We start from the raw sequence: 22,139 nt of genomic DNA on the forward strand, positions 1-22,139 counted from the left end.
AGGTAGGAGCGCGACGGGGGGAAAGGCAAAGAGCGGGCAGCGGGGCCAGACGTGGGCCAGCGCATCCCTGCTCTTGGAGAAAAACTCCGGGCAGTGAGCGTTTTCTTGAGAAGCAAACAGGTCTATTTTCGCTCTGCCGAACGTCTCCCACAGCAGTTGGACTGTCTGCGGGTGTAGAGACCATTCCCCTGCTGGAACATTGTTCCTGGACAGTCTGTCTGGTCCCACGTTCAGGTGGCCAGGCACATGCGCTGCTCTGAGCGAGCGCAGATTGTGCTGAGCCCATACCAGGAGGTGTTCTGTCAACCTGTAAAGGTTTCGAGATGTGATGCCTCCCTGGCGATTTATGTAGGCCACCACTGACATGTTGTCCGAGCGGACCAAGACGTGGTGTCCTGATATCTGGGGACGAAAGCGCCTCAGCGCGTTGTCGACTGCCAACATTTCCAGGCAGTTTATGTGGAGAAGCTTTTTCCGTTCTGACCACTGGCCGAAGAACGGTCTGCCCTCGAGCAGCGCTCCCCATCCCGAGGTGGAGGCGTCCGTAGACACCACCTTCACACTCGAGGAAGTCCCCAGGCTTACACCTGACTGGTACCAGTCGGTCGCTCTCCAAGGTTTCAGTGCTGAGATGCATTTCTGATCGACCTTGAGGCGAAAAAGACCAGAAGTCCACGCTCGGCGCGGTACTCGCACTTTTAGCCAGAACTGCAGCGGGCGCATGCGAAGCAGACCCAGCTGAAGAACTGCTGATGCTGCGGCCATGAGACCCAGCATCCTCTGAAACTTTTTGAGCGGGACTATAGCGCCGCGGCAGAAGGTTTCCGTCATGCGCTGAATAACCAGTCTGCGCTGCGGCGATAGCTGAGCCGTCATAGACAGCGAGTCCAGTTCTGTGCCCAGAAAATATATTCTCTGACTGGGAGACAGTGAACTTTTTGCCCAATTGACTTCGAGACCCAGATTCTCGAGATGCTCGAGTAAAATGGTCCTGTGTTCTATGAGCTCTGAGTGTGACTGAGCTAGAACCAGCCAATCGTCCAAGTAGTTCAGAACTCGCATTCCCCGAAGCTTCAGGGGAGCGAGGGCTGCGTCCATGCACATTGTGAAAGTACGGGGTGCTAGGGACAGGCCAAACGGTAGGACTGTGTATTGATATGCCTGGCCCTCAAAGGCGAATCTCAAAAATCGCCTGTGACGTGACGCTGTTTGTATTTGGAAAAACGCGTCCTTCAGATCTATTGACACAAACCAGTCCCCCTGGCGAATTTGTGAGAGGATTTTCTTGGTCGTGAGCATTCTGAACTGGCGTTTTGAAAGCGCTTTGTTCAGCTGTCTTAGATCCAGAATGGGTCTGAGACCCCCGTCTTTTTTCGGTACCAGAAAATATCTGCTGTATAGCCCCCCTTCGCTCTGAGCTTGAGATAAAGGCTCTATGGCCCCTTTGCTCAACAGTTTTGCAATTTCGGCACGAAGTAGATGTGCTACTTCCTTTTCTACCGTGGTCTCGATTCGCGTCGCGTAGCGGCGGGGCCGTCGAGTGAACTGTAGCGAATAGCCTCTTTCTATAATGTTCAGCACCCATTCTGATACCCCGGGAAGCTTCGCCCATGCATCTGCATGAATAGCTAGGGGTTGAATGAGATCTGGGCTCTGGCCGCGACATAGTGGCGGCCGGAGCGCTTCGGTCTGCTGTAATATAGACACCGCATTTGCAGCGTTCGAGGCGGGGGGCGCGCTGATAACAGCGGCCGGTCCGCCTGCGCTCGATTCTCTCGCGATGGGTAGCTGAGAGATGGCAAGCGGGGGGGAACCTGTGGGATTCGTCATGTCTGTGAGTGAATGTGGGCGCGGGACAGCGAGCACATTTGCACTGAAAACACCGTCGGCCTGAGCTGACTGTATGTGTGTTGGTTTCGTTTTTACAGAAACCGAGAGACATGCAGTGTGTAGTGTTTGTGGGCACTGGGATGTGGGCACGTTCACTACATTTTGTGCGCAACCAACATGAGTCGATTTTATGTGCGCGAGCCCTGTGGGGCGGGCTGTGTCTGCGTGTAGGAATGGGCACTGGACAGTGGGCATTTTTACTACACTCATAACACCATCAGCCGTGGCCGGAACACCAGAAAATACACTATTTATGGGATTTATCTGGGTCGCCGTAAAAACGGCGTTTGTGTGCAGGCAAGCGGGCAGTGTAACCGACTTGTTTACTGCAGAATACACTGGAACAGTCGCATTTTCTGGAACTGAACGAGCGAGAAGTTTGGGTGGAAGTCTGGCTGCAGCGGGACTTGGACACCGTCGCTTTCCTAGGCGGGCTAGGAAGACTTTGAAGCCTCAGGCTTTATCTCAATCTTCGGCCGGGGCCCACGCGGAGGGGGGCGGCGGCCGGTAGAGCGAGAGCGTGGTCTCGGGTCCCGGGCTTGTCGACGCTGTGAGGCGGCGGCGGGGGGCGGAGGCTGCGGTTGCGAGCTTCGAGCAGACGGCTGTTTAGAGCGGCCTGCTGTGGAGCTAGAGCGCTTCGGTAGAAAGTGCTTCATGGCCTGCGACGTCTTTTGTACCTCGGCGAATCTGTCCGCGAAATCCTTGACGGACGATCCAAAGAGGCCAGCAGAAGAGATGGGGGCGTCGAGGAACGCAGCGCTCTCCGAGTCCGGCATCTCAGAGAGCGTCAACCAAAGTTGTCTCTCAGCAACGGTGAGAGAGACCATGTTCCGCCCTATGGCCTGTGCAGCGGATTTTGTAGCGCAGAGTGCGAGACCACGCCTTCCTCGTCCAGTTTTCGGAGAAGGTCGGCCTGGAAGATCTGGAGGGTGGCCATAGTGTGCAACGCTGATGCAGCCTGTCCAGCGGCGGTATAAGCGCGACTGTGCAGGGCTGATGTCGTGCGGCAGGCTTTTGATGGCAGCGCCGTCTTAGCGCGCCGTCCAGCAGAGGGCGGGCAAAGATGGGCTGCTACTGCTTCTTCCACCAGAGGAAGAGAAAGGTATCCTCTGCCTTTAGCACCGTCCACCACGGAGAATGCTGCTGAGGCAGAAGTACGCATCCTGGCCGAGAAGGGGGCGCTCCAAGACTTTGCGAGTTCTTCGTGAAGCTCAGGAAGAAACGGGTCCCCCTGCAGGAAGCAACCGTCCAGCCGGTTGCGTGCAGGCTCGTCGGGCGCTGACCACTCGAGGCCGAGGCTCTCTGTGGCCTGTGTGAGCAGACGCGTCAGCTCAGCTTCAATATTGGCCCTTTTTCCTGACGGCTCGCGGGCAGAAGAAGGAGCGAGGTCCGCAGAGCTCGACCAATCCTCACTGCCTGACGCCAGGATAGAGCAGCTGTCCTCCTCGATAACTGCCGCTTCTTCTTCGTCGTCACCAGCGGAAGCGGCGGCCACTGTCCGGGGGTGAGAGACCCGCTGAGCATGGCGCTTTTTACGGCGCGGCATCACAGCGGGGAGTGCAGTCTCGTGGAAACATGCCAGGCGAGTCGCCATAGGCAGTAGCTCGCAGTGAGGGCATCCGCCGTCGGTGAGCGCGAGAGCTGCATGTCCTTCACCCAGGCAGGAAAAGCAAAAGACATGGCGGTCCCCGTCGCTGAGTGGGGCTCGGCACAAGCCAAAGAAGGATCGAGGCATTTTGAAAAAGACGCTCTGCTCTTTTTGTGAAGGAGTGTGAGTCGCGGCGGCGAACACACACTATGCAAGAAAAGGATATAACGGCGGATAGCGTAGCAGGAACGGCGGCTGAAGGCGGCGCGGCCAGCGGCTCCAGATGCAAGCTCGTCCCGCTGAAAGGCTTTCTCTGACGGCGCGGCTTCTTCTCTCTGGATCCAGCGATGCGTATGCTCCGCTGAAGAGATGAAAAATCAGTTAGCTAGCCTCTCGAAGCTATATTTATAGCCCAAGGCCACGCCCGTTTCGGCGGGACGTGACGTATTGGGCGCGAAGCGCCCCCATTGGACCTGACGTCACGAGTGGGCCTTATCGATAGGCTGCTGCAGTTGCCGCAGGGCAGCCAATAGGCGCACGAGCCGTCTCGCCTGTGTCTGCATGCTGCCGCAACGCGTTTTACATTATTTCAAAATGAAGGATAATTTTTTGGCTTCAGTATCTCGCGGAAAAGAGATTTTCCCCTAGCGTAAGACTTACGCAGTACGAGAGAACCTCTCGTAAGAGAAACAGTGTTCATTCGTGTTTATTTACTATTAGCTAGAGATGATCGGGTCACGTGCCGCTAGGGATCTGTCGCGTCACATTTACAAGCACCAAAACGGTATTTATTGTTTGAATTTCATAATAGAAGTGACAGAATCTGAGAGCTGAGATTTTTTTGATATCATAAGTAACTGCTCTGTCTTGTCTGTCGGTCTCCGTGTCCTCTTTGCTTCGCGATTTTTCTGTACGTGAGAAAATGGATGTGTGGCGTGAGAGCGTGTGAAAAGTGTCAATTGCGTGTGTCTCACGGTGAATACGTGAGAGTTGGCAGCTCTGTGAATAAATGAGAAAATAATGAGAAAATTGCGATTTTAACCAAGGAAACTGGGCGTTAGAGCAGGTGGGAGCTGGGAGTCGCCAGTCAATTGCGTCATATCCGCGTTACCCTCGGTTTCCGCTCATACTGCGTGGAGTCCTGGACAAATGCGGAAGTTGTAGGCCTAGTTGTAGCGTCTATCAAGCAACAAACGTTAGCTTGTTTCGTGCTGTCGTTATGGAACACAATTATTATTTACTGATTGCAGCTGGTTCTGTCGACAAAACATGCTTAATTTTATATTTTCCAAATGTAGCATTCGGTAATAGTTATGTTTATGCAAGGAAAGTATTATTGCTTTAGGTTTGTGTTTAGTTTATTGACATTGTTTATCACGTCTGGTGTTTATGGCCATGTAAATAAATATAGCATGTGTTATACATAAAGATTAATCAGTATTTTGGCAAATTATGTGGGCATGTTCGAATGTACTTTTACAACAATTGTTTAGAACACGTAAAACTGCGCAGCGTTATCACAACAATGAATTCGACAAATACAGTAACATCTATGATAACCAATTTAGTCTTAAACCTTACTTTTCTTGCTGTTAATTCATTTTAATGAAATAAAAGTGTGATGAGGTTCAAGAGTCAGGAAGAAGACGGGTCGGCGTGACTGGGACTCGTACTTTATTAAAATAAAACAAAACAAACAGAAGTCGAGCACAACGCGCATTCACCTTGGCAATCGCGACGGCACAAAACAGTTCAAAAATGAGAGCTCGGATCCACCGGTTTTCTTTCTCTGCGTCCAATTTTCTCTCCAGTCTCTGATTCCAGCACGGTCTCTCCACGCCAATAATACTGCAAAAAGACACAGGTGTTCGTCATTTGCACTTGACCTACTTACGTCTTGTTTCTATCTCTCCCGTTACAGACCGCGCTGAACTTATAGCAGCGATTATACCATGGTCTGGGTGAATACTCGATTCTGATTGGCTGCAGGGTGTCCGTTAAAAAGTGATAATGTACACCTAGGAAAGGCGTCCCGTCAATTTGTCTGATGACAGTTCTAAATGATTGCGCTGGCTCAAACACTAAATGGTAACCATGGCAACGGAGACTTAACGTTATTTCAGTTGACTCATCGCAACAGCAAAACAGACAAAACATGAGTGATTTTATCATTTCTTTTAATATATATGGTGAGTTTGACAACTTTGAAGACTGGGATGCAGCACAAGAAAAAGAGAGAATAGAATATGAAAAGAAAAAGGAGAAGCGACACAAGGAGGTGACACCGGAAGAATTGAACGAATTAGAGGATGACAAGGACGAGATTAACACAAAGAAAAGCACGAAATGGGCAGTTAAAACATTAAGAGACTTCCTGGCTGACAAAAACATGGACATCAACTTTAAAAGCTACACTGCTGATACTCTCAACGATGTTTTGCGACTGTTTTATGCGTCTGTTCAGTCGACCAAAGAAGGAGGAGAATACAGTGTTGCCAGTTTGAGGAGTCTGAGAGCATTTAAGTGATGTCAACATCATTAGTGACACTGTGTTCAAGACCAGTAATGCGGTTTTTAAGGCGATACTGAAGCGTTATAGAAAGAGTGGGAAGGACACCAGCTTCCACCATCCTCGCATCACTGAGTCGGATCTTCAGACAATCAGATGTTCATCTGCGCTGTCTCCCGATACGCCCCTCGGCCTCGTCAGAAAGGTGTGGTTTGACATCCAGCTGTGTTTTGCTCGGCGTGGCAGGGAGGGGAGCCGAGAGCTGACCATGACATCTTTCGTAATCCAAAGAGACGAGCATGGCGTTGAATACATCAGTTTAGCTCATAATCCTCAGACAAAAAACCATAAAGATCCGAACGACCCGCACAAGGAAAACCTACGAGGCTTCATGTTCGCCAGGCCCGGGGATCCTCTGTGTCCAGTAAAAAGTTTTAAAAGTTACATCTCCAAGTGTCCACCAGATGCAAAATCGTTCTCTTACGAGAGGTTCTCTCGTATTGCGTAAGTTTAGCTTACGCTACGGGTAAAGTCATCTTTTCTCGAGATATGAAGCAAAAAATTATCCTTAATTTTTATATCTTGTCAACGCAGTGCGGCAGCAAGCAGACCTAGAGCAGGCAATCTAGCGTGCTCATAGGCTGCTCTGCGGCAACTGCAGCAGCCTATCACTGAGCCCTTGGCGTGACGTCACGCCCAATGAGCGCGAGCAGCGCGCCTACGCGTCACGGCCCGAGGCGGGGCGTGGCAGAGGGTATAAATATGGGCTGAGAGGCTGCTTTCACTGATTTTTGTCTCTTCAGCGAAGCTCTAGGCATCGCTGATCTCTGAGGAAGCCGCCGTTGAAACCAGCGCCTTGCAAGCCGAGGATTCTGCCTGAGGAAGCCGGCCGCCTTCGCCGCCTTCAGCTATCCCTGCCTGCTTCGCTATCCGGCGAATATATCCTTTATTTGCTCTATGTGTGTGTGTTGTGTGCTCGCCCCGCGACACACTTTGCATCTAAAAGAGCGCGAGGCGTTGTTTCAAATGCCTCGCTCATCCTGTGGCTCGTGCAGAGCCACGCTCAGCGACGGAGACCGCCTTGTGATTGCGCTCTCTGCCTGGCCTTCTACCCGGGCGGCTGCGTACAGCGAGCCGGGTATGACAGCTGAGCGCTCGCCGGAGCCCCTCCCGCGAGCCTCGCTCTCTCCTTCTCCCCCGCCCTTCACCGACGCGCAGCGGCCGGCCATTGCCCGCACTGCCGTCGCCTCAGGGGACGAAGCAGATGACGTCAGACCCCTCTGTCAAGCCGCGCAAACGGCGCCGCTCACAAGGGATGTCAGAAACGGACGGTCTCGGGCTATAGCTTCCTTTACGTTACAAGAAAGCTACCCCCCCGTCACTGGCTAAAGGAGAGTAGAGTGTTAGCGGACTAACCTCCATTCCTGACATATTTCTCAGTCCCCTCCTAAGCTCAGGCGACTGGAAATACATATATTGCAGTAACGAGCCTGTTTTTATGCACGCACGCCTGCAAACTAACGCTACGCAAAACATGACGACGCTCGCCCTTCCTGCGCTCTCCCCCTCTGTTCGAGCCGCGCAAACGCGCCGCTCACAAGGGATGTCAGAAGTAGGCGGTCACGGGCTGGCTTCCTTTACGTTATAAGAAAGCTACCCCGCGTCTCGGTCGTGCGCGTCACCTACCGGCCACCTCCATTTCTCAGTCCCCTCCTAAGCTACAGGCGACTAGAAATATCTATGTTGCAGTAAACGAGCCTGTTTTCATACACGCACGTCTGCAAACTAACGATGTCACAGCACATGATGACATCTTCCCGCTCTCTCTCCCTTTGTCCGAGCCGCGCAACCGCGCCGTTCTCAAGGGATATCAGAGCGGACGTCACGAGCACCGGCGAAAAGAGGAAGTCCCACCCAGGTCGGACTAAACTCCGTTCCTGACATATTTCTCAGTCCCCTCTAAAGTTCAGGCGGCTGGAAATACTAATACTGCAGTAAACGAGCCTGTTTAATACACGCGCGCCTGCAAACAAACGCCGAAACGAAACACGACGCTCTGTCATATCCTCGCGCTAACCAAGAGCTTATGTGTGCCCCTGTGGCTCAGTGGCAGAACACTAGGCTCCCGCGCGGGGGACCCGAGTTCGAATCCGACTCTGGCGGCAGATAAATATTTTTTTTTCTGCTGGCTTCTCCGAGCTCGCGGCAGCTTTCTTACATACAGAAAGTGAACCCGCATCTCGCACCCTCCCGCTCACAGGATGGTGCTTGAGTATTTATGAGCGTCTAAACATATGAGCCATCAAAGCATTCGCTCTATCAGTTTCCTATAACGCCAATGGTGTTATAAGTGTAGAATATGTGCCCACTCCCACGTGCTCACTGCTACACACAAACACGGTCTCCCCGGTAACGCTCACAGAGCGTACTCTCATAGCGGGCATGCGCCGCTCGAGTGCTAAGCGTAGAGAATGTGCCCACAATTCTGTGCCCACACCTACCCACTGCCCGCTCTGTTACACAGTTACCCCGGGTTGCAGATCCTCCAAAGCTCACAAACATTCCGGCTCTGGCCGAAGGTGTCATAAGTGTAGAAAATGTGCTCACCACTACACACAAACACTATCCCCATGGTAACACGCTCAGAGCGCACTCTCATAAAGCGGACACACGCTCGAGTACCAAGTGTAGTAAATGTGCCCACAACCCTGTGCTCACAACTACCCGCTGCTTGCTCTGCCACTCAGTTACCTCGGGTTACAAAGCTCCCAAACACTGGCCGTGTTATAAGTGTAAACTCTGCGCCCGCTCACGAGCACGCGCACCCACTTTCAGACATGACAACCCCCACGCCGCTCTCGCGCCAGGGGTGTTTAGCAGCAAAACGCGCTCCATCCGTAGCGATCGAGCCATCATATGCTGTACAGCCAGTCAGCACTGTTTTCCAGCCCCCGTGTTCGAGCACTGGCGGCGCGTCGCCGCCCCATCCTCTCTGATACAGGTTCCCCATCCCGCTCAGCGCGGCGATCTGAACCCAGAGACCATTCGACCCCTAGCTATGCGTGCAAAAGCATGGGAAGCTATTCAGGGCGCGTCAGAATGGGTGCTGAATACTATATAACACGGCTATTCGCTTCAATTCGCTCGTCGCCCCCCGCGCTTTCTAGCGCAGACGGAGACAAAAGTGACTTTAGAAGCAGCGCACCTGCTTCAAGCACAAATAGCGAAGCTGCTGCGCAAAGGGGCTATAGAACAGGTTTATCCTTCTCTGAGCGAGTCGGGCTTTACAGCCGTTACTTCCTCGTACCCAAGAAGGACGGAGCGCTGAGACCTATTTTAGATCTGAGACATTTGAACAAAGCTCTCATGAGACGGCCGTTCAAAATGATCACAACCAGACAAATCCTCGCGCAAATTCGCCCGGGAGACTGGTTCATCTCTCTCGATCTAAAGGACGCATATTTTCAGATTCAGATAATACCCCGTCACAGGCCATTCTTGAGATTTGCCTTTGACGGTCGGGTATATCAGTACACCGTCCTGCCGTTCGGTCTATCTTTAGCACCCCGTACATTTACGAAGTGCATGGACGCGGCTCTCTCTCCCCTGAGGAGACAAGGAATGCGGATACTGAATTATCTGGACGACTGGCTAGTCCTCGCGCAGTCAGAGGCAGAGCTTTTGTCTCACAGAACAGCGCTTCTCAGCCATCTGGAATGCTTGGGTCTCTCGGTCAACTGGACCAAGAGCTCATTACTGCCCCGCCAGTCGACTTCCTTTCTCGGAATAGAACTGGACTCGGTGGCTATGACGGCCAGATTGTCAGAGCAGCGCGCGCGCCGCATTCGACATCTCGCCGCGTCTTTCCAGACGGGCAGTCAGGTTCCGCTGAGGACATTCCAGCGAGTCCTGGGGCATATGGCCTCAGCTGCAGCAGTGCTCCAGCTGGGCTTACTGCGCATGCGCCCGCTTCAACGCTGGCTGAAAGCGCGAGTGCCTCACCGAGCCTGGACGGCCGGCCGCTTACGAGTCAGAGTGGATCATGGCTGTGTTTCAGCCCTGCAGCCCTGGCTAGCAGCCGAATGGTATCGCACGGGAGTGACGATGGGAGTTGTCTCGCACCGGAAAGTTGTCTCGACAGATGCGTCCAACCTAGGTTGGGGAGCGCTATTAGAGGGCAGACCGGTCTATGGCCCTTGGTCAGACCAGGAGAGTCACCTTCATATACTAGAGATGCTGGCGGTCGAGAAAGCGCTCAAGCACTTCCTCCCATACCTACAGGGCCACCATGTACTAGTCCGCATGGACAACATGTCAGTGGTAGCCTATGTGAACCGTCAGGGCGGTGTCAGATCCAAAACACTCTGCGCCCTGGCGGAACGCCTCCTTGTGTGGGCTCAGCACTCACTGCGCTCGCTGAGAGCCGCGCATGTGCCGGGTCTCCTGAACGAGGGTCCAGACAGACTGTCCAGGGACAATGTTCCCCTGGGGGAGTGGTCTTTGCATCCCCAAACAGTCCAGTCACTGTGGCGCCGTTTCGGCAGAGCGGAAGTCGACCTCTTTGCGTCAAAAGACAACGCGCACTGCCCACGGTTCTTTTCCAAGAGCGAGGACGCGCTGGCCCAAACCTGGCCCAGCGGCCCGCTTTACGCTTTTCCCCCTGTCTCTCTGCTGCCACAAGTCATCGGGAGAATCAGGGAAGCGCGCCACACGGTGCTCCTCATAGCCCCGTATTGGGAGAATCAAACGTGGTTCCCAGATCTAATACGGCTGGCGGACACACCCCCCTGGCCGATACCGGTGAGAAGAGACCTTCTCTCTCAAGCCCGCGGCTCGATCTGGCATCCTCATCCAGAGCGCTGTCTCTGCATGTATGGATAGTCAACGGATACCCGTTGACTTGCCAATAGGGGTTGTGAACACGATCACACAGTCTAGAGCTCCCTCTACGAGACGGCTCTACACATCTAAATGGTCTGTGTTTAATAAATGGTGCACCGCCCAAGGGCTGGATCCACAAACATGTGAGGTGTCGCGTGTGCTTTGTTTCCTCCAAGAGCTGTTGGACATGGGCAGGTCCCCCTCCACGCTCAAAGTATATGTTGCAGCCATATCAGCTTTTTCCGACTCGGCGCTGGGCCGCGCATTAGGGAGGAATGAGTTCATTATCCGCTTCCTTAGAGGAGCTAGGAGGATGAACCCCCCGCGACCCCCCTCGGTTCCTATTTGGGATCTTTCCCTGGTCTTAGAGGCCATGAAAGCGCATCCCTTTGAACCCATGGAAACTGTGGATATGAAATACCTCACGCTCAAAACCGTTTTTCTGATAGCCCTGTCTTCAGTCAAACGTGTGGGTGACCTGCATGCGTTATCAGTTAACGCGGCATGTCTCGAGTTCGGACCTAATGACTCTAAAGTCATTCTCAAACCGAGACACGGTTATGTCCCCAAAGTGTTGGGCACACCCTTCAGAGCACAGGTCATTTCTCTCTCAGCTTTGCCGGCTACCGGCAGCGAAGTTGACAGTAATCTCCTTTGCCCTGTCAGAGCGCTGAGAAATTACATTACGCGCTCCGCCGCCATGAGGCGCTCGGAGCAGCTTTTCGTTTCGTTTGGTGGGCGCACCAAGGGTCTCGCCGCCTCGAAACACACTCTGTCCAGATGGATAGTGGACGCTATTGCAGCTGCTTATGCGTCTAAAGACCTGCAATGCCCTTTGGGCATCAGAGCCCACTCTACTAGAGGCATGGCCTCGTCATGGGCTTGGACTAGCGGAATTTCTATTCATGACATTTGTACGGCGGCGGGCTGGGCCTCCCCGTCTACATTTGTTAGATTTTACAATCTAGAAGTTCCCGCCCTGCAGGCTAAACTTTTATCAGTCTAAATCTCGCGTAGGCCGGCCCACTTCTGTGCGCGGGCTACTGCTGTTTGATTTAGCCCTCCTGGTTGAGCTGTACAATATAAGGGTTGGTTAGTCAGACCGGCCGCGCCGTTCTGTTCCCCCTACTATGTGCTTATGTACTTGCGCTAGCCATATCATTGGCCGCCTGGCTCACACTCTCGTGTTCCCCGGGCTTCCCTGGGACTCATTCAGTGGATGCCGGGCGCGCACGGCGTTGACAAGGGAGTTCCCGTAGCGTAAGCTAAACTTACGCAATACGAGAGAACCTCTCGTAAGAGAACGTACTCGGTTACCTAACGTAACCTCTGTTCTCTCTAGAGAGGGAACGAGTATTGCGTAACCCGCCGTGCTCGCGCCACGAGCTCACTCGCTTCTGCGACAAAAACCAGTGAAAGCAGCCTCTCAGCCCATATTTATACCCTCTGCCACGCCCCGCCTCGGGCCGTGACGCGTAGGCGCGCTGCTCGCGCTCATTGGGCGTGACGTCACGCCAAGGGCTCAGTGATAGGCTGCTGCAGTTGCCGCAGAGCAGCCTATGAGCACGCTAGATTGCCTGCTCTAGGTCTGCTTGCTGCCGCACTGCGTTGACAAGATATAAAAATTAAGGATAATTTTTTGCTTCATATCTCGAGAAAAGATGACTTTACCCGTAGCGTAAGCTAAACTTACGCAATACTCGTTCCCTCTCTAGAGAGAACAGAGGTTACGTTAGGTAACCGAGTACGTTTTATCTCCACCCGAAGCGCTCCATCACTGTGGCATCTGATGTGTGGTACTCCAGGGAGCCAATGGGTGTCCACTACCTGGGGAACATGCTGAAAAAAATCAGCGAGGAGATCTGTACACTAGCTACATTCTAATAATAATGTAGCCGTATAACCCCTCTTCTGTCCTCACTAATATAGCCTGTTTATTCTTGTTTCTTTCAGGTAGGTCTGTCGCGGGTTTACACCAACCACAGCCTCCGGAGCACAGCTGTCGGTCGTCTTTCTGACGCCGGGCTGGAAACTCGCCAGATCATGTCGGTGACGGGGCATCGTTGTGAGAGCAGCCTGCAGGCTTACTGGGCTCCGTCAGTACATGACAGACGAGAATGGAGCAACATTTTGTCATCTCCCAATGTCCCAAGCAGTGGTGATAGCGAGCCACAAACTTTAAATCTCCGTCCATCAAATGCCACGACGATGGACATGCCAATATCGCTATCAAATTTTACAATTAATGGAAATGTAGCATTTAATTTTAAATAGTGTGTAAGTTACGTCTACTGCCATTGCCTGTCTTTCTGTCTTGCTTGCTTTCCTTTCAACACGTGAGTGAATGGTTGACAATATTTGCTGTAGGCCTAATAAAAACGATTTAGGAAACTATCTGTGAGTTTTGACTCTTTGAAACAAAGTTTCGCATCGCTGCGGTCGGGTCGCTGTGGCCACGTTGCTTGGCAACGCCTGTATACGGGAGATATTAAATAGTGCGCTCGACTTAATAAATAAAAACCCTCACGATTTTTACTCTAAAACACAATAAAGTATTATTAATTGATTAAATATTTCTTTCTTTCGTAAGTGACCATGGTATAAGCGAGTTAATGCCCTTCGAGGTGTCCATTGTCAGGTATTAATGGACTTCGGCGGAGGCAACCGTCCTCCGCTGCGCGTCGGACGGTTCACGCCTCACCGTCGTCCATTAATACCTGATAATGGACACCTCGTCGGGCATTAACCCTTACTTATACCATGGTCTGGGTGAATACTCGATTCTGATTGGCTGCAGGGTGTCCGTTAAAAAGTGATAATGTACACCTAGGAATATGGCCTACTGCCATTGCCTGTCTTTCTGTCTTGCTTGCTTTCCTTTCAACACGTGAGTGAATGGTTGACAATATTTGCTGTAGGCCTAATAAAAACGATTTAGGAAACTATCTGTGAGTTTTGACTCTTTGAAACAAAGTTTCGCATCGCTGCGGTCGGGTCGCTGTGGCCACGTTGCTTGGCAACGCCTGTATACGGGAGATATTAAATAGTGCGCTCGACTTAATAAATAAAAACCCTCACGATTTTTACTCTAAAACACAATAAAGTATTATTAATTGATTAAATATTTCTTTCTTTCGTAAGTGACCATGGTATAAGCGGGTTAATGCCCTTCGAGGTGTCCATTGTCAGGTATTAATGGACTTCGGCGGAGGCAACCGTCCTCCGCTGCGCGTCGGACGGTTCACGCCTCACCGTCGTCCATTAACAGGTATTAATTGACTTCGGCTGAGGCAACCGTCCGACGCACGCCTCGCCGTCGTCCATTAATACCTGATAATGGACACCTCGTCGGGCATTAACCCTTACATAGTGACCAGCATCAAGCTTTGTAAAAAAAAAAAAGATGTAAAAGCATCACAGAATGATGATCCCATGCGACACATGGCGTATTACAAGTGTTCTGTGGGTAGGCCTATATGATAGGGTTTAGTGAAAAACAAACAAAAATGTCATGTATTATTCAACAAAATGTTTGCCCTTTTCTGTTGGTCTTCTCTGCACAGCTGCACGACATGCACATTTGTGAGACTCTAGTTAGCTAATGTGTTAATAACTAGTTTGTACAACTTGTGTGCTTTTTCTGGCAAAGAGGGAGTGAACTGTGGCCCTAATAGATCCTTGACGAACATTGTGCAGGCGTGCAGAGCATTTAGTTAAATAATACATTCAATTTCGGTTTTCACTAAAAATATGCACCCATACCAGAAGAACACGTGTCATGGGATCATTCTGTGATATATTTGTGTCTTTTTTACAAAGCTTGATGCTGGTCACTATTCACTGCCATTAAATGGATGAGCGCATATTTATTTATTTATTTTACACAGTTTTTATTTCCCTATATAGATCGGTGTTTTTAATGAATCCTTCAACATAAATGTATCCTTTGACAAAATAAATGGAATGTTTACTTCCGGAACCTGTTGCGTTTTATTGGCTCTGCAAGAGTTGCGCTGGCCAATACAATTCGTCTTTATTCTCAGGTCTGAAAGCCCGGCGTTTCTAGGACGACGACTCACTAACAAATAAGCGTGGAGTTTCCTACTTTGTCTGGATAGAAATAAACGCATTTCAAAAGCAAAATCGACGGAGCTGTCGAGCACACCTGAGGAATGGTAAATATGACGTAGATTTTAATAGTTAAAAGCCACAAACAGTCTGTTTGAACAAACTAATCGTTGCATACAGATGACGACGCGCGAATAAAGATGACATGTAAGACACGATTTTAGTCATTAATTAGCGAGGTTGTGTTGTAGAACTTATAAGTGACCGTGTCTTTGCAGTCTTTCATGAGCCAGCGTCGCAACATCTCTCACAACCACCATCAGAAGATGATCCTGGATCACCGCAAACAGGAGGAAATGCGTGAAGATCAGACCAAAAGTATCGCCAAAGAGCGACAACTGCAAGCCAACCTCCAGTGCGAAGAAAGAGTCGAGAGAAAGCGCTTCCTGCGCAAGGTGCAAGCTCAAGAGTATGGCAAACAAGTCGAGGAATCACTTTTCAAGGTTGGTTTTATAAAATACGCCATTTATATGCAGAGATGCGTGGTCTCGTTTTGGTTTATTTGTTTGGATCCCCATTTGCTGTGCCCTATGGCACTGCAGTCTTCCTTCCTGAGGCATTTTAATACATACATAGATAACCACAATCTATTCTGATTTAACATTTAACATATATTTAATATTACAATTAAATGTGAATATATAAAATCAAAATCTAACACTTATGACTCCTGCAAAATGTATGTTTTTAGGCAGAAGAGGACAGACAGTTCAGAGAGAAGCAGCTTGAACAGGAAGAGAGGATGGCCAAGGAGCTGGCGAGAATTAATAATGAGAAACTTCGAGATGAGAAGATGAGACAGTACATTAAAGAGAACAGGTAACAGACCAGAGTGTAATGGCACTCTGTGTAGCGCTGTATTATTATTATTTTTATAGCTTTACCATTTATTAAACTTTGTGTTTTATTGGCAGTGTTGAGCTTCGAGAGCTAGAGTTGAAGCTCAAATCTGCTTACCTGAACAGAGAACGGGCAGCACAGATGGCAGAAAAGGAGGCCATGCGATATGAGACAATGGTGAGTGTGAACTCCAAAGTAGTGTCTTACATTTGGCCATCTATTTTGTGGTTTTGCTTATTGTGATTTAACATATTACCAGCGACAAGAGGCTACTATTGCCCGTAAGATGAAGGGCGAGCATGAGCGCGCAGAGATGGAAAATGAGAAGCTGGAGCAGAAGAAGCATGAAGAGGTGGTGCGCTACCAGCAAGAGCTTGAGCAGCAGCTTGAGGAGAAGGAGCGCAAGAGGCAGGAAGCCTATGATGAGTTTCTTAAAGAAAAACTCATGGTGGACGAAATAGTGCGAAAGATCTATGAGGAGGACCAGATGTGAGTGTGTTCCTTTTTCTTAAGTTTATTATTTGCTTCTACTTTTTAAAAATTATTATTCTGGAGCAAACAGACAAGATCACAACATCTATTTTAGATGAGTTGATCAGATGGTTCTAGGATGGTTTGAAACTGACAAGCTTAATTTACAGGGAGCTTCAGTTACGACTCGAGAAGGTGACGACCACTCAGAGATACATTGAAGATTTTAAAAAGCAGCAAGCAGAGTGGAGACGTATGGAGCGAGAAAAAGTGGAAGCAGAGAACAGGCGCATCATTGAGTTTGCCCAATACCAGCAAAGGAAGGAGGAGGACAGGATGGCCAAAGTTAGAGAGCGAGAGCAGGAGAAAGAAACCCTGCACAAAAAGGTACATGAAAGCTCACCCTCTGGTTCATCAAGTACAGGCGAGTAATCAAGATTCAAATATTAATGTGTTCTTTTTTTCCTTCTGGTTTAGCTCTCTGAGCAGATCGAGATGGAGCAAAGACAGCGTGAGAAGATGGAGCGCGTCCGTGAGGAACTCTACTTGGAAGAGCAGGCTGAGGCTGCAAGACAACAAGAAATTGTGAGAACTGTCTTAACACATCACACTTTACTGGATGCACTTTAAACATTTGACAAAGATGACAAAGGTCAATCTAATGATTCCTGTCAATGAAATGTCTCATTCATATTTCAAATAACCCTTTTAGGGCCTTCAAGATTTCCTCAATCAATAATGAATCTTATTTTTGTAAAAAAAAAATTGTTTACTGTATTAAAATACTGGGTTACACTATTTTAAGTTGTCCATGTTACAGTGTAATTATACATTTAACTACTAAGAAAAACTACTAAACTACATGTACTTACTATAGGGTTTGGATTAGGGTGTGATTTAGGGATAGGTTCATGTAATTATGCTCAATATATAGTAATTATGCACTACATGTAACGTGTAAAAAGGACACTAAAATTAATTGTTGCCAAATACTGTTTTATATTTTATATTAATAATAATTTGTAATACTTTGTAATAATAATAATTTGTATTTATTGATGCTTTTTTGTGAGATTCACTAGCACCATGTAAAACGTTTACCATCTCTTTACCATCATGTCACTCACAGGAAGAGATGGAGAAGAGGATCCGGCAGCGGTTGGAGCTGCAGCAGACGCGCCGGGAGATGATGGCTTTCAAGCAGTTGCGTATACAAGCCGAGAAAGAGGAAGAGGAGGCCTTCAGACAGATAATGATGGCCAAGTTAGCAGAGGATGACCGAATTGAGCAGATGAATGCCCAGAAGCGTCGTATGAAACAGTTGGAACACAAACGGGCTGTGGAGAAGCTGCTGGAAGACAGGAGACAGCAGTATCTGGCTGAACAAGTAAGACCCAAACCCACAAATCAACCTGCAAATGTGCAGCTCACTCATTAGTTCCTTCCAAGTCCGACTATACCAATAACTGCCGATAATGTGGAATGAATGAATCTAAATATTCAACAGGAGAGGGAGGAAGAGGAGAGAGCAATGGAGCAGGAGAGAGAGACTCAGCGTCGGAAGATCATCGAAGAGGAGAGACAGAGGCTCCTAAAACAGCATGCGACAAAACTGCTGGGATACCTACCAAAGGTGAGAACACCACACCATAGGACACGGATATTTGTGGTTTGTTAGCCATCTCGCATGCTCAGATTCATTATTTAGAGGATGTGTTTGTCATCACACAACTGTTTTTCTTATTTGCCTTATTTACTAGGGTATTTTCAAAGAAGATGATCTGGAGCTCTTTGATGAGGATTTCAAAAACAATTTCAAACAACGACAGGCTGATATTTTCTCAGATGAGGGTTGGGGAGATGACTAGCAGTAAGATCATTCCTGTCATGACCACCACATGGCGCTCTCTATCTTTTTATTTTATTTTAAAAAAATGTATTCCAATCTGTTAGTGCTGGTGTACTTAACAGTGCATCTGCCACTTTCACAAACGATTGGAACAAATTTCAAATTGATCTTAGTCTTTAATAAATGTAACAGTATATTCAAATTATATTGTATATTGTGTTACTCTAATGCCAAAGGTTTTGGTTTATGAAGAAACATTGGCCTCAAAGGATACTACTTATTAAACAGATGTGAAAATCTAAATTGCCTAAGATGAATTTATCATATTCTCTGTAAGTATTTAATGCTCATACTGAGTAATACATTTTTCCCTCTTATCTGAACCTTTGAAGGTGAATTTCACTTAGAAAAATGTTTAATGTTGATACAAACCATGTTCATGTCCATGTTGTTTGACTTGGTTAGTCTTTTTCAATCGTTAAAAAGAAAACAAGAGTGATTTCACTGCTTCCTAAGAAAGAACTGGATATAGTTGATGGTTGTCTGGCAGTATATCATACAAGCAAGAATTTAATCAGATGTGACTGCTCATGTACAGTCAAGTGTGTCTGTGTCTCAACAGCTGTCATTCATTCTGTCCAGTTAGTCCATTACCTTGGTCTAGCTGCTGTCATGGCTGTACAATTCTTCCATCTAAGTGTTTACTGTTATCCATACCTGCATTGTGAAAATGTCAAGCCTGTCTTGATTCTGCTCTTATGAAATTCCCTCTAAAAGTTGTCACTGTAACAAACATGAAGACACATTTCAAACTAATCATAAAATGAATTTCATTGAAAAGGTCAATAAATTGATCCTGCATAGTTTAAATTTTTAGTTTAGTTTAAATATTCATTTTCCATTCTAAGCCTGGCAAATTTAGTTTTATTAGATTCTCTTTTTACATACAACACTGATAATAAAAGCCCCTGCACATAACATATCCCATTCTCTAAATAATATTCTAGAAATGATCTCAGAGTAGTTGAGAGGTTAAAAAATGAACAGGATGAACAGTAAGTAAACCTTTTTATGTGACTTGCAGCCAATTTCCTGTCTCATACATCTTCAGCGTTTAATGTATGCTAACACTGGCGAGTCAATAACACGATATGATTGTGGAAAGTTTCTTAGAAAAGCTGTGTTGTTGATATTGTTACAATTTCAGTTAAGGTTTTAAATAAACATAAACAAGGTTAGCTATTGTTATATACTTGCTCTGCTGTTCAAAAGATTAGGGTCAATAAAGTTTTTATAAAGTCTCTTATACTTAACAAACCTGCATTTATTTGATCAGTACAGTAAAAACAGTAATTTAGTGAGTTATTACATTTTAACTGTTTAAACAGACTACTCCAGTCTTCAGTGTTACACGTTCCTTCAGAAATCATTCAAATAAGCTGATTTGGTGCTCAAGAAACATAATTATCAACGTGATGCTTAATATTATTGTAGAAACTATTATACCATATAGAAACCATTCAGGATTCTTTGATGAATAAATTACATTAAAAGCATTTATTTTAAATAGAAATCTTTTGTAATGTTATAAATGTCTTTACTGTAACTTTCGACCAATTTAATGCATCCTCAATGAATACAAGTATATATATATGGAAAGAGTGGTGTCAATGTTGAACCAGGAAGTTCTCCTGAATTTTTTTCTAGCGCCTTGAAAAGATTATGATTATGATGGAATCTTTTCTGTCACATAGCCCTGTTTTGCACTCTCCATCATCCATACAGGATGACGAAGAGATCACAGGTTGTTGAGCATGCCAGATGCACATGCAGCATGCTGACGCACATGTTTATGCCTGCCTCAGACATTAGGAATTAGAATTAGCTCTCAGAGCTTTTGAACACATTCATTTCTTCCTTCCTTTGTATATCAATGAAAGGAGACCTTTACCTTTAAGTAAAATATATAAAAGGTCAGCATGAAAATCTACAGTCTCATAAAATTTGTAGACCATGCCAAAACTTGACTCAGGTGCCTTGCAGCAAAGTTAAACCACTAATGAGGGCTGCCTAGTTATTTTTCCCAGCACTGGAGCAAATCTTGTTTGGTCCACCTATACTGTTAGGGATTTTATAGACTGCCCAAATATTTCTTACGATTGTCATCTTTCAACTGAAGCTCAGTGATCATGACCAGAGTTAATCTTTCCTGACATTGTTCTGCATCACATACCTTGTCTTGCTCACATGGGAGGACAGGAAGCACTAATGCCTTGAAGGAACTTCAGGTTGTTTGACAGACCAATGAACTCTGTATCATTGCTTATTCTATCATGGCCTTTTCTCACAACATAGATTGAAGGGAACTTCCTGTTGCTGAGACTGACTGTAGATTGAATTGACTCTGATTGCAGAAGCTGTGTGCATACAGTGAAGCTTTACTGTAGACCAGACTCCAGCACTGCATTGGATTAGTCTGAGCATGATTTGACTTGGCTCAATCACACTGTACGTCACCGGTTCTGCACAAACATCATTACTATATTGAAAAAAGGAAATGAATGGAAATCTCATACATACTGTAAATACAAGTTATACATGCTAACCATAATAAGGTGAACACATCTTTTTTCCCTGGTTCCTCTGTACCCCCTGATGGTTATTACCACAAAAAAGTTCAAGCATTTCTTGTGCCTTACCTCTAAATGAGTTGTGGTGAATGAGATTTTCTTTGAGTCATAAAGTTCAAAGCGTTTTGATTCACACACATTTTTGGTTTTCAACATTTTTATGATATGGGAAATTGGTTTGCAGAGCTAAAGATATTCTACATTTGCACTAAATAGCGAAAAAGAAAAAAAAAACATGCTGTTGGAACTGGTATAAACTGGCTGTGTTTCAATAGATGGTGAATCTCTCACTTCATGAAGCCTAATGAGATGTGTACTTATGGACTGTCATACAAAAGACTGTCTGTCTATCCCCCTGAAGAGGGGTATGGAGGTCTTTCAGATCAATGACCAAGCAGTGGGAGGCACAGACAATGGACCAATAAAGCACAGAAGTAGCGTGAGAATGTCTGAATAAAAGATTAGTCATGTTGTTTGGAAATGGACGTACAGCAGTACCTAATTATATTGCGTTTTGAGCTAATTAATGCTGGTGTGAGCTTGTAAACAGCCATTGCTCATAACTACCACATCATTATTAATCTGAGCCACGCTCATTGACGTGCTTTTATTATTTTCCATGTTTCTCCCTTTGGAAAAAATCACCCCCGGACTGGAACTATAGTGTGGACTGGTTGGGAGACAACAGGATCCAGTGACAAGCACATTCCGAATCAGTCGTCACCAGTTAATCTAGACCTGCTGCCGTGTCTTATTAGACCATTATCCACATCACTTTCATCACTGATTTTTTCCACAGAGGCGTGGAAATAAAGCTCACTGATCCCAGACCAACCTTGGAAAGAGTAAATAAATCAGCAATATGCACCACATGAAAGATTGGGTGTGTTTAAATGCCAAGGTCTTCGACTCGATTTTTATGAATATTTGAATGCATTGTCGGAGCTGTTCATATGGCAATAGTGCTGAAACATATCAGCAGAGATCATTGCATGATACTCGATTTTCTATTTTATTTGAATTTCCTTACCTTTTTGTTCAGAGGATTTTTCTTCTCTTTCCTTGTGATCTGCTGTAAGGCTGGTGTTTAATATAGCATATTCTACTGACATTATGTGATACTGTTGTGATTCAATATTAAATATCAAAATAATAAACTAATTAACATTATGAATAGCGCACATGTCTATTATGATTTGACACTTCAACTTTAAGGGTGATAACCAATATGATATCAATAATTATCAATATGTAAGCAAAATAAGATAAGAGACTGGAGCTAGTTGGCAATGGGATATCTCATTAAAATATCTCATTTGTATCTGTTTTTAACATTTAGTTCAAAACACCCTT

The 22,139-nt window shown here is 47.1% G+C and overlaps 1 protein-coding gene and 1 long non-coding RNA gene across 3 annotated transcripts; one reads left to right on the forward strand and one right to left on the reverse strand.

Moving 5' to 3' along the window:
- Positions 1–5,418: 5,418 nt before the first annotated feature.
- LOC309483641 lies at positions 5,419–14,240 on the reverse strand. Of its 2 annotated transcripts, none has more exons than XR_014200607.1 (3): positions 14,164–14,240; positions 13,695–14,088; positions 5,419–5,680 (listed from the first exon to the last, which is right to left on the reverse strand). It is a non-coding gene; the product is annotated as an uncharacterized lncRNA (long non-coding RNA). The 2 variants fall into 2 exon arrangements; XR_014200608.1 differs by having other exon boundaries at positions 14,172–14,239.
- A 654-nt stretch (positions 14,241–14,894) lies between these two features.
- On the forward strand, positions 14,895–21,956 carry mns1 (meiosis-specific nuclear structural 1). The gene is made up of 10 exons (XM_082148911.1): positions 14,895–15,043; positions 15,215–15,439; positions 15,688–15,815; positions 15,911–16,013; positions 16,096–16,325; positions 16,478–16,694; positions 16,785–16,892; positions 17,437–17,694; positions 17,815–17,940; positions 18,068–21,956. The coding sequence occupies exons 1-10, from the start codon at positions 15,041–15,043 to the stop codon at positions 18,173–18,175; spliced, it is 1,506 nt and encodes a 501-aa protein (XP_082005037.1). The 5' UTR covers positions 14,895–15,040; the 3' UTR covers positions 18,176–21,956.
- The last annotated feature ends 183 nt before the right edge of the window (positions 21,957–22,139 follow it).

Source organism: Leuciscus leuciscus (genome assembly GCF_965113295.1).
Source record: "Leuciscus leuciscus genome assembly, chromosome: 2".
In the NCBI taxonomy this organism is placed as follows: Eukaryota; Metazoa; Chordata; class Actinopteri; order Cypriniformes; family Leuciscidae; genus Leuciscus; species Leuciscus leuciscus.